Raw genomic sequence first — 16,695 nt, forward strand, 5'->3', positions numbered from 1 at the left:
ACAGTGGATCAAAATCTGACAGATCTGACACTTGATAATTAACCAATTTTGCAAGATCCCGAACACCACAACACTGGGTTTTCTAATGGCTGCAGACACTCACTGTTGTACTTCTCTCCTTACCACCTCTGTAAATATCGAAGATAATCCGAGTCAAAATTTTCAGATCCATCCTGAAAACCTGTTGCCACTGATTTGTGTAATTTGGCACACCTCGGGCTTTTGTCTGCCTTCCTTAAGAATGGCTTCTTGACAGCCACCCTTCAACTGAGATCATTTCTGATGACACTTAGCCAATAGTAGATTATCCACTGAAGGGTCTGATGCAGCTCTAATGTCCTGCATCAGGTCTTTGCTGGATTTTGTATTTATTTATTTATTTTTTAAGAAAATCACATTGACGGAGACTCCAATTTCTTCTTTTCTCCTCCACTTGTCCAGTATTGTCAAATTTTTAAGTACACACTGCACATCGTGCTTTTTTTGGTCAACGACTCTTTGGGAATCCCCTGTTGATGCAAAATCATATTTCATGCCTGTCAAACTGTGTTATATTTGACATTTTAGTAGAGTCAACAAAAAATGGGAACAAATTATGCATTTTTGTGACAGACTGCTAGTAACAAAGTGCCTAAAAATACAATTTAAAACTAGTTTGTTGCTAAAAGTTGCACAGTATTCATGTTCATCCATCACATTGTAGTGAGAATATTCTGACATGTGGCAAATATCGAGCCTGCACAGTAGTATTTCCATCGCTGTTTTGAATGACTGAAAACCTTCACTTTAACAGGCAGAAGAAGCCAAAAATCTCACATATACAAAAAGGTCTTAGATGTGAAGGTAAACCAGCCCTACTTATAATCCACAACCCAATTTCCTCACCACGGATGCTTCTTTTTTCTTGGAGGCTATTGTCTGTTATCCATTTATTTTCTGCTGCTTATCCAGTTTAGGGTCACGGGGGACCCAGCTAACATAGGGCTAACATAGGGCTATGTACACCCTGGATAGGTCGTCAGGCTGTCCCAAGGCTAGCGCAGACCATGCAAACTTTACACAGAAAGGCCCCAGCCAAATGGTGGATATTAACCCAGGACGAAGGCGCCACTATATGCATATAAATATCTGTTTCCAATCCAATATCCAGGATATTCATCGCTGCTAATCTTGACCTAGCTGGACTGCATTCCCTTACATAATACCACATCCATTTTTTATGCTTGATGTAAGTGTAATTCAATACTAAAAATTGCTCTTCATAGAATAAGCTCCCCATTTTCCATTCACATATTTACATTAATATGATTTTTTTCGTTGCTGTAATTGTTCACAATGTCCGTTCTGGCTGCAACAAAATCCCTTCCTGAAGCGATTTCAATGTAAATGACAGGAGACATAATCCACAGCGCTCATGCAAAGATAATTTCCCATAGTTCAGCAAAAAGGTAATATGAAGCTTCAGCAGTCTGAGTAAGCCAAACCAAGTGGATATCTTCCAGTTTTAAAGCCTTTGTAGAGTGAATTTTCTTGTTCATGCCAAATCTCAGCAAGTAAACTCTGCTTACACTGAAAAGAACGACGATTTCAGTACGCCGTCGCTTTAAGACGCCGTCTCTACATAATTAATTTGGCCATTGAATCAGCTGATTCAATTAGTGACTCATACCTGCCAGGCAAAGCAAACACAAAACCATGCATGCATCTGCGTACATGCTTACATGCACGCACGCGCACAGAAGGACATATATGAGCGGGCCAAACTTTATTCCTCGCAAGCAACTTTTGACAAGTTCGCTTCCACATCCTGGAGTTGTATTTAGACGTGCAAGAAGCGAGTGCTGGAGAGCAGTCATGTAGAAAGAGAATGCTGTTACTGGAGTTATTAACAGGCTCCTGTGTTTCCCCCCTCTCAGCTGAGCTATTCAGAGCATAGCGTTCCTCATCTGCCACAAACACATGCCGACAGACAGACGCAGCAGACGGACACACCGTGCAGCCCCTCGCGCTGTGCAGTAATATGTTTTTTGCCCATTTACAACAAATTAAGTTTCCCTCAAAGTGAATTTCAAGCTTGGCTGCCTTTGGAGGGCGAGCAACTCTCTTTTCATTAATTTTCATTCTTTCCCTCCAACAAATGATCTACTGTACAGCCCGCTCGGCGTTACTCTCCTCTCCCTGTCTTTTTTTTGTTCTCTTGTTTTCTCCCCTCTTTACCTTCCTTTTCCTGCTTGCTGGTGAATTTGGGCAATGGAAAGCAATTACACTGTCAGAAAGGTGTATTCTGATTTATTAAAAGCCTTGAATGCTATCTGTTTTGTTCCTCTTTGTGTCCCCTCTGGGGAACTGAGTCCTGACACCCAAATGAGACAGAGTGAGCGCTCGCTGCTCAACGCTCCATCCTGAGAGTCATCTAGAAAGCGACGGAGTAAATATCCATTGGCAGAGGAGGACAGATAGATGGCTGTAACGCAGCTGAGAGGATGGGAATAGATTTGCCTGTGAAGCCCAAGAAATGGGAGACGTGAAAAGACAAAGAGAAGGAGAAGGAGAGAGACTACTACAATGAATCGCTTTAAAAATTTGTCGTCTTTCATTTCACAAACCGCATTCTCCTTTTCAGTGCACCGCACACCAGTAGACATCACCCCTTTGAGAGAACCTCTCATTAGCTTAATTCCTATTTATGCAAAAGCAAAGGAGGCTAGAGAAAGAGGGTGAGAGAACAGAGAAAGAGAGACGGAGGCCTAAGCCATTAAGGTGTGAATAAGTTCCAATTTCCAAAATAAATATTATCTCTGTCTGGTAACCCGAAATCTGTGTGCTTTTGTGCCAGCTTTATAATAAGGATCAACAAGGGGTCAGCATTGCGTGAACATCACACATCCAACTCGCAAAGGTTCACCTGTGACACTTTAATCTATTTATCCCTCCTGTTTTGCCGACACACAGTGCTGCTGGACTGTGTTAAACTGTAAAGTTAAACACACCGCAGACACAGACGCCCTACTTTCACAGCAGGCTACACATTAACAGCCGTGCATCGTGCGCTCCCCCCATCCTCCCCATGGTCCTCGGCACCTCTCCCTCATTACTGCGTTCTTGATCACCAGAGAGATGGAAGAGATGCAAGGGTGGAGATGCGTAATAAAGCATCTAGTATCCTGGGGGAACCATTGGTTGAAGATATGAGGCCATACAGCACTATAACATAAGGACATAGATCATAAACCTGCTTATCTTCTGCTCCCTCTGGATCGGCCTCCTTAGACAAGCATCCGAGGCTAAAGGACAGCCACGGCTTAAGCTTTTTTCTCAGATTCTTGCGCCAGCCTACATGATATTCAGAAGCGTCTCATATATTAAGGGTCACTCGCTAATGAAGCAAAATAGAAAAGCAGAATAAAAACAAGAGCCGTTGCCAAGAAACCCACAACGATACGACGACGACCTTTCCATCTTTGAGGAATTTCCCTACAGTTGTGATGCCGGGCCACTGTAGGCAGTGATTAACATATTATTAGACGATAAAGAGTCTAGCTCTTTCATCCAGATATCTAATAGCTGCTGCCAGAAGAAAACGGAAAACTTCCCGAGGCCAACGGAGAACAATTTATGACAAATGCAAAAACAAGGAAAGGAAATGGCAAAGAGGTAACGCGAGGACCTGTAAAGTTAACGGCAGGGAAAGAAAAAAGAAAAACAAAAGAAAGACTTCATCAGAACTTAGTGGAGGGAGAAAAAAGTATAGGGAAAATTAAATTTCCACCCGCTGATAGAAGTGTACGCCTCGTCCTTTGCGTTTGCATTTTCCTCTTTAAAATACATTTTTCTCCTGTTTGATGTTAAGGCCACAGCTAATGCATTCATGAACAGTCTGCCACTAAAGGGAAAAAAGTCTGTTATCTTGTGCTGTTTACCTCTCAGCTCGGGGAAAAGCAGTTTACTTACTCGAGTGGCGCCTGCTTGCTTGGCTGGCGAAGTGCTCGTGTCTGTTTTGAATATATGCTAACCACAAATGTATTTTTGGGGGGAAATATAGCTAATATTTCCGATTGCCTCTCGACCCATCTGTCTGACTTGTAGGTACTGTAACGAGAAGGGAAAAATAACGACAGCGTGATGAATGCGGCAGAATGTGTCGCTCGCATACTAATATATGGTCAAATCTATTTGTGTCGTGATGGCTTTCAAAACAAAGACAGTCTGGACTTTAACCACTGAAACTGCATCACCTCACCTCACCACATCATGCTGATGAAGTCCTGATTGGCTATTCAGGGGCTGGCCTTTGAACGAGACAGTCACTTGTTTGAGGGCTCTCTTCATTACAACCCAATCACAGAGCCATTCACAGAATAGCTCCAGTGTCAAGAACTCAGATATCAGAGCCTGCTTTCACAGAAAGTTGGCATGAATTAGTTACTGTAATTAAAACTGGCACTCTGTCACAATGGTGCTGTTCTATTAGTTGATGACAATGTATGATGTGTGGAAAAAGCCTCGCTGGAAAAATATGAACGCCAATCACTATGTTCAGCAGTGAAGACACAAGTGCAGCTCCTGCTGTGTCTGATGGCTCAGTTATTACTCATAATATATCTTTATTATTGTTTTCTAATACAGATTCTGCAGGTTTAAAACAGGAAGTCGAGATCACTTGTGAAATACACAACGTAATTATGAAATGTCCATGTAATAGGAGCTCTTATCGGCACAGTGGCAGTCTATGATGCCAAGCCTGTGGTTTGCTTCCTGTGTTTCCATCAGTTTGCCTAACCCGGCTCCTCCGGTGTGGCTGCTGACCTTCTCTTCTCTCCACGGCTGGAGTGGCTATTGATTGGATCTTGGCACACGGTGTACAAACACAGAGATAAGGAGAGAGAGAGGGAGGCAGCCAGGCAGATATAGCTGCACTGCCCACTCCACTCCACTCCTCATGCTCCAGATGCAGGGGGATGAGAAAAAAAAAAAGGAAAAAAGCTCTGTGAGACTCCACTCCCACCGAGCAGACACCCAGACATGGTACCTGAACACTGATAGCAGACAGGATTAGGTCTAAAATTCAATCACAACAGTCTAAGTAATGTTAAGTCACTGCAGCTGACAGTGACCACAGCTTTTCATCAACACAGCACAGGTGATCAATCATAATCTCGCTTTGATTTGTGAGATTTAAAAAAGAAAAATGGAACTGAGTGGATGTGACATCTCTGGACTGTGATTCTCAGATCAATAGTTTCACTTGATGTGTGTATGTGAGCTGAATCACAGTGTAACAGTGAGCAAGGACAGGCCTGGTAAGTCGCACGGAGGCTTTATGTTGGTCAGCGGCCTCTTCTCCCCCTCCCACCCCGAGGTTGCTCTTTTACACTTTCTTCCCATCTGGTCTACAGGCGGAGGCTGTGCTGTGTCAGAGGTGACTAACAGTGTCATAGCTCTGCCCTCCCAATACAAGAAAAACCCGAAAACGCTGCCTCTGCAACTCCTGGGCAGACACCGCTTACTGATGAGATAAGAAGAAAAACACCCAAGGTGGGCAAATAAGGTGCCATCAATTCAGCATGGCTGGGGGACACCTGAAGACTAAAAAAATGAGGAGATGGTAGGCATCTTTTCAAAGAGGCTTTTTAGTAGAAGGTCAATAGCATGTTGTCTCTTCCTCTGTGTCTCCGTGGACATAGATGCCTCAGGGGGAGAAAGAGAGAGAGAGTTTTACTCCCATGCTGTCAGGACGGTCGACAAAAGGAAAAGCTCAGACAGACAAGAACCAGAGGAGCAGATGCAGGGCCGTGAGCCCGACAGAGAAGGAATGGGAAGAATCCAAAACCCTCTCCTCTGGGGAGTAAAATAAATTCTTCTGGTATTTGTCTTTGTGTGTGTGTTTTTATGGATGTCTGTGTAGAGGCTTTAAAGGGCATGAGTGTTGAATGAATGCTGGGAAATTCACTTTGAGCAAATAATCAATGAATCAGTTTATACACACAGACCTACATGCTTGATATATACCGCTCTCAAACAATTAGAATCTCATCAAAAAGTTAATTATACATGAAGTGGAATATTGCACTTGTGGCTTTAGTTTTGATGCTTTGGGGACTCAAAATGACTTACAATACAGAAACGTTGTTAATTTGCGTACTGAATTTGTCTGGGACGTTTGCGATAAATTACTGAGTGAATGCAGTGCACTGTAGCAGGCTTGTCATACAGGTAAGACGTTTTGATAGCATTCGTTAGCTTGTCTCTCGGCTCCCTCTCGACCGGTGGTTCAGGTCAGGCGAATTGGCGGAAGGAACATAGTCAGCAAACTATTTGGTCCAAGTTTTGGCATTGTGGGCAGGCACTAAGTCCTGCTGGAAAAAGAAATGAGCATCTCCATAAAGCTTTGGATTTGGAATTGATAAAATAGAGAGGATCAGCCGCTGCCAACAGCAGCAAATGACATGGCACTCTGAATCATCACAGGCTGTGGAAACGTCACACTGGACTTCAAACACGTTGGCTTCTGTGCCTCTCCACTCTTCCTCCAGACTCTAGGACTTTCGAATGAAATGCAAATTTTACTTTTAACTAGAAGGCTGAGCATCAGCCCGGTGCTTTTTCTCCTTAGCCCAGGTAAGATACCTCTGACATTGTCTCCTGTTCAGGAATGTCTTGAAATTCAAAATTATTCCCTTTCCTGAAGACGTCTGGGCGCAGTGGACCTACACCAGGCTCAGACCAATCCTTATGAGGCTTCTTAGCCTGACTTTTCTTGACAATCCTGTCTTCAAGCTTGCTTGTGGACAAATTTCCCTCCCAGATAACTTTACACCAATGTATATATACAACTGATATTAAATAACCTAAAAGAAATGTTTTAACAAAAATACAAAATATGCTTGGAAATAGCAGTTTGATATTTTGGGAACATAGTGATAGACTTTCCTGCTGAGAGATGAAAAGATTAAGACCAATCTGATATCTGTACATTAAATATTCAATTCAGTTTGATTTACGTAGCGCCAAATCACATCAAGGTGTGCTGTGTTGTTAATACAGTATGTTGTATAAAGCCTTTGCTTAGCCTAGCTGCTTTACATGGATTTAAGTATAACACTATTTCTTGTCTAGCAGTAATTTTCTGGAGTCTCCATTGTTTGCTTGGTCTCAATAAACAATTACGAACCATAAGATTGTTGCTTTTACACTTTGGTGTTAAACAAATTTAGCAAAGATCCAATTGTAAGCTTTCATTTGCTTGTAAAGGATTTTATGTCCTCCCATTGTCAGCTTTTAAGCAAAGCTAAGCTAACCAAGTTCTGGCCTTTAGAGAGACATTTTTACAAGCACTGCAGCCCCAAAACTCGGGCTTTGTGGGGATCATCTGAGAACATAAATGTCCAATGTGGCTGGACATTAAATGGTCTGTAACCAGCCAGCTTCCTACTACTGTGTGACTGGAGATAACAGAGACATCCTTTGTTATTTACACACAGGGTCTCTAATCAGAGATTTGCAAAAGTTTTTTCTTTGCAGTGCTTGCAGCTGTTTCAAGAGGTGAGGACAAAATATCCATGATGCAATGTATCGGTGGACATCAAACAGATTTCTACTGCTGTGAGCAACATGTGAGAAGGGACATCTCTTGTAAGAGATTATATGAGAAGAGAAGAGTCAGAGGACAGAAATCATGCTAAATCTATAATAAAGTAGCCAAAATAAAAGCTTGAACGTGTTGTGTATTTGTTGCTCAGGGTTTTCTTTTTAGTACAGTTTGAAGTCAGTGTTATTTTCTGATAGCTTCCAGCTGGTGAGGTGATACAATACTTTAATCTATGCGTGAGGAAATGAAAGCATATATGATGATTTGGTGTCTCAGAAGCTGAAAAATGAACACATTTATCAGTATTTCTTAGATGGAAAAAAAACAAGATTGAACGGCTTTGCTAATATGTAAGCTACGGTAGGAAGGAAGCACAAACAAGATTCTGACAAACATGCTTGCAAAAAAACCAAAACAAAGCTGTATTATATTTTATTACAATGTAGCTAAATAAATGTAGTAAATATCTACCGTTTAAAGTCGATTAGGGAGACTTTAAGGGATTTTCCAGACTCCAATGTTAAGATAATAACTGTTCGCGTTCTCGCGGGAGGTGTAGGGAGTTTCTATTCACTATTATATGCAGTAAGGAAAGTTAGGTGAATCCCAGTATTACTGTAAGGTCTTAATTAGCAGGCGAAAAACTAGGTGAAAGTGAAAATAATTCAGAACTGAGTATCTCAAAGTTATATTCACATCCTCCAGGCTTGCCCTTTTCATTCATCCCACATCTCTCTTTCAGTCTCTGTCCCTCTATTTCAATCTCTTGCTTTCTCTCTTAATTAAATTGTCTTTTCCAGTGCACCTCAACTGGAATACATTCTGTCTGGTTCAATGTAATTTACACATTAAATTCAAATCACTCTGCTTTAGTGAAACCTGATTTGGGTTAAAAAAAGAAAAGAAAAGAAGAACAACCTGTCTTATAAATCAGTAAACACTTAATAATGAAAAGAGCTGGAGGTAAAAAAAAATTTAAAAAAAAAGAAGGAAAAGAAAGAAGACAACTACAATTTTTCTGCTTTTTTGGTACAGTATCTGACGCTCCCAGTGCCGGCTGGATGGCAGAGATTTTATTCAGAGGAATACATTACATAAAACAAATTAGTCAGCAAGATAGAAGAATGCCAGTGCAAATGGCCCTGGCTCTTATTTCCATCCTTATGAGATAACTGTACCCATTAGAAGGTTAAAGCTATTGTGGTGTCCCTGCCGTTTCCATAGACTCTGCCTTGGAAATTACAGCAATCCGTCTTTAAACTTTGATGCAGCCAGAAAGCTCTCCTCATCCCTTCTCATCCCTTTCTCCCTGACCTGTATGTGTGGAGTAGCATATGTGTCTGTGAGAGACAAGGGCAGGTAACGGCAGGAGAAAAAAGGATATGAGAGGGCGGGGCTAGGCTGTCTGCCACCCAGGACCGGAGAACATAAAGAGAAAAATATGGTCATAAAACGTCTCAATGACTATGAATACTAATACTGATCCTGTGAGCCAAATCTACCAAGCCTGCCCTCTTTCTGTTCCCTGCAGTTTTGCTCGCAGAACAAGTCGCTTAAAAATGAAGCGAAAACAGTGAAGCGCACAGGCTGAATTGTATAAGTTAGTACTTACACAGTGTTACACACAACACAAGGATAGTATATATGGAGGACCACAAGAGCCACGAGCATAGAAATAAAGAATTCTGTGCTTAAATAATGAATTGTAGAATAAATTCTGCATTTGTAAATTCATTTTTGAATTCCAATGTAATAAACTGATTTTTAAAATGCTTTTTAAATCTTCATTTCAAAAACCTTTTTCGAATTGCACTTTAATAAAGTGATTTTCAAAATGCTTTTTAAAATGGCGATTCCAGTCCTCATTTCAAAATCCAATTTCCCTTTCCTGTTCACTCAGGGATTAATTTTTGGATCAGCTGTTGGATTAACAACTTCATTTTAAAAATTCTGCTGCTATTCAAATTAGCCACACCGGATGTAAGGAGCTCTCTGATTGGTTGGTCAGACACAGGCTGTCTGCCTGGATTTTGCTAGCTCATAGCTTCGGCCTGCTAAGAAGCGTGTGTGCTTGTACAAAGGCCGTTCAGCCTCGGGATTTACACTTGGCTCGACACGGATATGTTAAGAATGAAGGCACCCTGCAGCGAAACGGAGAGCGCAACCTCTGACTGAGTGCCTGTTTACGCAGTCTGACCACCTGTTGAAGATAACGTGCTAACATGGCTAACGCTAGCATCACCGCACGTAGCCCCGTTATTTTAAGGTCATCTTAGCTCATGAACATTTTACGTCGCCGCTGTACGAGCTAGCTGCGTGTGTTGTAAGCTGCTGTGCTCTTCACAAATAAAGCTGGAAGCAGCTCAGACTATTAGAACCAGCACTGAGGCCTGTTACATTTATACAGTGTTAGAGCAATGGCTGCAGCCTACAGCCTTTAAACTAGCGATTAAAATGCTGACAGTAAACTCGTCAGTCCAGATGTTACCACATTACTTTGTGATACTTAGAGTTAAAACAACCGAGACAGGCTGATTAAAATAACAGCTGTCAGTTCTCTCATTCCTTATATCAAGACTGGAGATCACACTACTGATTTCAGTTCATTTAATATGTGAGTGCACAGATTCATTCTCAACTGGACATAAATGATGATCAAAGGTTGGCGTAGGTGTAGATACTGTAGGTTCATTCACTGAACCTACAGTATCTACACCTACGCCCTAAACCACCACAGTCTAATCCTTTGGCTATGATTCACTAGACTGCCACTGACTGCCTGTCTCTTCTCATTATAGTGACTGTGTACCTCCACCCAAGCCGCTGCCCCTTTTTCCATTCCCAGGATCCATCTATGAAATCTTGCACCTAGTCATAGCACTCAGTCAGAGTTTCATGTTCATAGTTTGGCCTCATAGTTCTCAGTTCATAGCATTCTCCGTTCATAGCATTCATAGTTTCCTGCTTTGTAATTTAACTAGGCACTGTAAATAAAGCTCTGTGTTCACGCCCGTTTTTCCTCCCTCTGTGTCTGCATTTGAGTCCACACCCACAGCCTGGCCCTCTCGGCCGTAACAGTGGCCTCACATTAGAAGAAGATTTCATGGTTGAATCAGTGACTCCAAGGTCTCCAGGTTCTGTGGCAGCACAACAACCCATCCACCACCGTGTGACACTTGGTGTGAGGTGTTTTGTGTTTGGTTTTCATCCAACACAGCCAGGTATTTCCACTTTTGTTTACTTGCCTGTCCAAAATTTGTGGTGTTTCTTTTAGAGAGAAAAGGTTTTCTCCGGGCTGCTACTTACCCTCTAAATTCATACGGAAACAGTAAGTTTTTCAAAGTACTGCAAAGAAAAATGTTCTTATTTACATGACTACATGTTTACCTTCCATGTCACTTGATGTTTGCATCACCTTAGGCACCTAAAGTACTTGTTAATAGTGGAAAGACTGCAGTTTGGGGGCTAATATTTTTTTTCCAAACAATGAAAAACGTCCTTATATGTAGACATGACAGCAATGGGCTATAAACATGGGTCTCCATTTAGAGCTGCAATCACAAGGTGTTGTGTGATGATTCGAGCGTACCGCCTTGTGATAACCTGACCCAGAGCCGCTGCAAACCGACCAAAGAGATACTGACTACGCAGAGTGAAGCATCTACGTAACAATGCAAGAAAACACAGACATACGAGGAGGGTTATGTGACATGGGAAAGAAATGCAAAGATCACAGCAGCGAACTGCAGGGACTCCGTGTTAACACAACGTTAACTGTGCGTCTATTTAATTGTGTTTTATTTAGAAAAAGTTTTGTGTTGTGTAAACAGCACTAGTATAAATATAGGATAAGTAGAACAGCTGCTTTGCTAACTTGTATTATGTAATGACAGGCTAATTAGCTAAATGTTGACGTTGATGCTAGTCAGCCATATGCAGTTATAAATGCTTGATTAAACCGTGCCAGTCTGTTAAAAGAAACCCACTAGATTTATGTCATCTATTTTAGAATCATCACGACTCAATCATTAATCATATCCTGAAACGACGGCCCAAAAGTGTCTCACTATTTCCCACTATTGCTGACAGTCGTACATCAAAGCAGCGAGTTTCTCTTTGACATCAGTGTAAGCTTTTACACCGAATAACCTCACCAAGTCAACGCTGCAATTACACAGAAGGATCTTACCACAAATGTTACCATAATCAGAATATGAAACACCCAGTTTTACACTGTTATTATCATTGTAGGTCAAGAGATCTTTAGTTTATAGAGATATTACTGCTGCTTTTTTTTTTTTTTTTACCATACTATCAGCTGTTTCATGCCATGGTTTCTAATTTTCAAAGTCCTTTCTGCATTTCATGGTCAGGTGCTCCTTATAAATACCTGTACTTTCATAGTAACCCCTTGCAGCAAGCTTTCCCTGACAAATGTTGGAGGACAGAAGAAAAAGTCGTAATCTCTCAAGCATTTCTAATGAGTTTTTCTCCTACAATTATTTGATAAGAGCAGACAAGACTTGAGGCAGCATGTATGATACACTAGCTGCTACTGCTGAGGTGAGAGCTCTGCTGATTACACACACAGCCATTTACACACACACACCCAGAGGCTTACAGTCTGTCATCTCAGAGTGCAACAATCCTAATAATAACACAAGAGGCTGAAGTTATGACCGGCAGGCACACCCGAGTTACCAATCTGGACCTCCTTAATCTGAACACACATAAAAATGATGCCTTATAACCCTTCCATCTCTAATTTTCACCACTACTCGACTTCTCTGCTCAAGCCATAACCACAAGCACCCCTCACACACTTTGTCCTCCAGCTGCTCACGGCACTTTCCAGCTCCCAACTCTTACCACACTGAGTCCCAGTTGTTCCCTCTGCAGGTAAGGCAGGTTCCTGCGCTCCAAGCTGGCCAGGTAATGCTGCAGTCTCGAGTAGGTGTAGGGGTAGCAGTAGGCAAACTGATACACGTCGTCCTCTCGGTCAAAGCAAAAAGCAAAAGACATGACATAGTTGCGTCGGTGGTCAGGGCAGCGGTAGTAGTACACATTTTTGGCAGGAAGCCTTTGCCTGCAACGACAAAAGATAAACCCAATACAGAGAAATCAGAAAGGTCATTTACAGTGCTGATTTCCTATTTTTTGAATGTTTGTCACACTTAAATGTTTCAGATCAGATAGATAACACATGTAAACAAAAACTGCCGTTTCTAAAAGGTGTGTTTTATTAATAAGTGGGAAAAAAAACCCAAACCTACATGAGAAAGGGTATTGCCTCCCTAAACCGAATCACTGAGGGTCTACTGAGGGTCTACCCTTAACAGCAACAGCTGCGATCAAGCATTTGCGATAACTGGCAATCAGTCTTTTACGGCATTGTGGAGGAATTTTGTCCCACTCATCTTTGCAGAATTGTTGTAATTCAGCCACATCAGAGGGTTTTCGAGCATTTACATCATTTTTAAGGTCATGCCACAGCATGTCAATCAGATTTAGGTCAGGACTTTGTCTAGGCCACACTTTCTTAAGCCATTCAGAGGTGGACTTGCAGGTGTGTTTTAGATCATCGACCTGCTACAGAACCCAAGTGCGCCTCAGCTTGAGACCACGAAGCGATGGGCGAACATCTCCTTCGGAATGTTTTGGTAGACGGGAGAATTCATGGTTCCATTTACCACAGCAAGTCTTCCATGTCCCAAGGCAGCACAACAGTCCCAGACCATCAAACTACCACCACCATATTTTACAGTGCAGTTTTTTAATGTTGTTCTGGGCTCTTTTGTGAACTCTTGGGGGAGTCGTCGACGTGTTCCTGGAGTAATTTTGGTCGGCCCGCCACTCCTGGGAAGGTTCACCACTGCTCCAAGTTTTCTCCGCAGGTGGAAAATGGCTTTTATTTCTTGATTTAACAGGTCTGCCAGTAATCCAGTGCCAGTGGGTTCAGAGAAACTTTTTTCCAAGAAAGGTGGTTAATCATAGTTAATTCATGACTTAACACAGGACGAAGTAGATCTGGATAACTTTTCTTTATTAATTAATGAAATCATAATTTAAAAAATGAATTTTGTATTTAGTCAGGTTATCTTTGACTAATTAAAACTTGTTGGACAATTTGACGCACGTAAGCGTGACAAATATGCTGAACACTTTTTCACACCGTTGACAGGTTTTCAATCTGAGGTGCTGAAGGTTTAAGACAAGCAAAAATATGAGGAGCACTGAGACCAAAGCACTTTTCCAAGAAAACGGAGACATGTATAGTAATGGATACAGAGCACTTAGAAATCATAATGCAGAAATTGCATCAATGTGCCATCGTGTCTTCTTCCAGAGAAATAGAGTTCAGCTGGTAAGGAGGAACACAACTGAAGGAATGAGGAGGATATCAGCTGGTAATTATCTGCTTGGAAATGCATTACTTTTCTGTTTTGTTTATGGCAAACTCTAGAATTTTATAATATACAGTAATGTGCAAAAGTCATATCTTTATATTTTTCTAGGAAAATAAGAAATAGGTGCAGCAATTTATTGAAACGTACATGCGTGCATATAGGACAGAAACAGAGTCTAACGAGAACTGTAAACAACAGGAGGCCAATCCATGTATGAGACCGTTCAGTGTGTTTTTCTATCCAGCTATGCTTTAACTGCACTGCCAGTGTCTTTGGAGTAGTTGTGCTGAAAAATGAAGCCGTTGCCAATCAGACTCTTTCCAGATGTCATTGCACGGTGGATCAAAATCTGACGGTACTTTTCTTGATTTCTTTTTCTATTTGCTGGGTTTCTTTCCTATTTCTGTGACTTTCAGACCCTTTTTATCTCCTGTGGATGTTTTTTTAGGCCTGCCACGTAGTCTTTTGTTCCCCACGTGTCAATTTTCCTCAAATATTTAAGAACACACAGCAGATATGAAGACACGGGAGTGGCAAGACTTTTGCATGATACTGTATAATTGAAGCTACAAAATTAAGAGCCAACAGTGAAAAAATACAAAGAGAACTGGTTGTGGTAATTAGTTAACACAGCGATTTAATGCAAAATTACATACATAACAAAATGTAACAAAAGTCATAGACTTGGTATTCAATAAAAAGCCACCAGCAATATAATGCAAATAAATACAAAGACTGATGAATTATAAACTTACTGGATACATTCGACTATGTCTCTCTTTCAGACTTGCTTTAGATCTGCATTCCTGACGTAGCATTTTAAAAGAGGCAAATATAAGCAGATTCTGTATCAACCAGTGCAGGCAAACAAAAAAATGATTTGTGGTAAAACCAGCAGATAAAGATATTTCACTCAAAACAATAATCAGCCTGAGTGACACTTTTATAGCATGAGTATAAAATGAAGGGTAATCATCACCGACGCTCCTGCTAAATTAAGAAAAAATGACATGTGCCAAAAACAAGACAGCTTAATTTTGATGTCGGGTCAGTTGAGAATTTCTACAGATGATGTCTGTGACTTTCAAATGTGGCCAACTCGTGTTCCAACTCTGTAATTAAAATGACTTTCTGTGACCACAAAGGACTAAGACCTTATTGTAATATATCTTTTTTTTTTTTCGATGGTTTTCGGGTTTTTATATTTTATGTCTGTAGTTATGATTTGAGCTTGTGAGAAGCTAGAAGAGTAAAATGGCATTAGAAACATGTAAGCATCTCGTTTCGGCGTCGCGTGTGATACTAAGTGCTGTTGTTTGTGTGTTGTGCTTGTGCACTGTGTATGTTGGGCTTAGAGCTAAATAAAGCTGACTGATCCTGGCACCTTAAGGATGATCGATGGGGTCCGGGACAGCACTGCTGCAGTCCACAAAACTTCTCTGCCTACTCAACATGTTTTCCTTTACCGCTCTTCATCTGTCTGTCTTTGTCTTCCTCTCTTTCTTTTGTTTAGTATTCACTATTAAGACTTGGTGAGGAGAATTTAGCATGCAAGTTTCCCTCTTCTTCTCTTCTCTTTCATTTTTTCCATCTTTGTACCAGTCTCACATGTCTTGTCCTGTCACTCACTGACTCTGCCTTGACAGTTTCTGTAAAGACGACCAAGCATGGGGAACAACGGTGCTGCCGTAGGAGCTTTGGCAGAGGCTCTGAGAGTGGAGGATAAAAAGAAGAAAAATATGAGGGCGATGAGTGATTGGTGGGTTTGGGGTAGTGGGAGCTGGGAGAAAGGTGGAATAAGGAGATAAGGAGAAGATGAGAGAGCAGGGTGATGGCAGATCTGAGACTGATACGGCGATATACAGGAAGGGGTGGCGGCTAACAGCGGAGCGGCTGTGAGATGGCAGGGCTGGCTAGTGAGCTAGCGAGTCTGGCAACAGATCAGATGGAGATGCTATCAGGGCTGCGATAGGAACAGGACCTGATAATCAACAAACAGGACAGACTGCTCTGTGCTGACTCTAACAGAAAAGACTTTTCTTTCTGACTCAGGCCTGAAAAGTGAGGGCAGGAAGGACAAACAAGAAATGCATATGTTTGTGCAAACCCCTAATATACCCGGTTCGGCAAAGTTCCTACACAGAAAGCTACAGTGAACACACATACATGCAACCACTTGAAGATGTCCCTGCAGGTATCTACTGAAACAAAACCAGCTAAATCACTCAGCCTCTTTCAGGCAGAAGGGAGTGAAAGGCAAGGCTGATTATTCCTTCAGAGGAGGCGAAAGGAAAATGTCTCTGCATGCAGCGTCCTCAGCAGAATACAAATGCAGCTAGTGGCTAGCTACACCACACCCACTCTGCCTACTGGAGCAGGCTCACAGGGTCATGTTACAGCCTTCAAAGCTGGACAAAGGAAAATGGTAAATCTTGAAAACACATGGAGAAAAATATACTATTTTACTCCACCACCACCCCCCGAAGGAACCTGATTCATGCGTGGTAACATGGGCTCGAAGCAATGGCTGGCAAGGACAAACTAGACACACTGACAGACACATGCACACTCGTACAACCCCCTAGTGCCCACACTAGTGCATTAAAGTAGTGCCAGCCCTCCAAGGTGCAGGTTAATTAAAATAAGATGACACCTCACCTCTCCACATATTTCCCCATTTGGCTCTGCCCATTCATGCAA

The 16,695-nt window shown here is 41.7% G+C and overlaps 1 protein-coding gene across 1 annotated transcript in view; it reads right to left on the reverse strand.

The window, feature by feature from the left end:
* The window catches only part of agbl4 (AGBL carboxypeptidase 4), a 332,443-nt gene that overhangs the window by 136,042 nt on the left and 179,706 nt on the right, over nt 1-16,695 (reverse strand). The window contains exon 5 of the mRNA XM_040052989.1: nt 12,458-12,674. Coding sequence (XP_039908923.1) covers nt 12,458-12,674 — 217 coding nt within the window. The remainder of the gene's footprint in view (nt 1-12,457; nt 12,675-16,695) is intronic.

Source organism: Simochromis diagramma, unplaced genomic scaffold (genome assembly GCF_900408965.1).
Source record: "Simochromis diagramma unplaced genomic scaffold, fSimDia1.1 OVJJ01000419.1, whole genome shotgun sequence".
NCBI lineage: Eukaryota > Metazoa > Chordata > Actinopteri > Cichliformes > Cichlidae > Simochromis > Simochromis diagramma.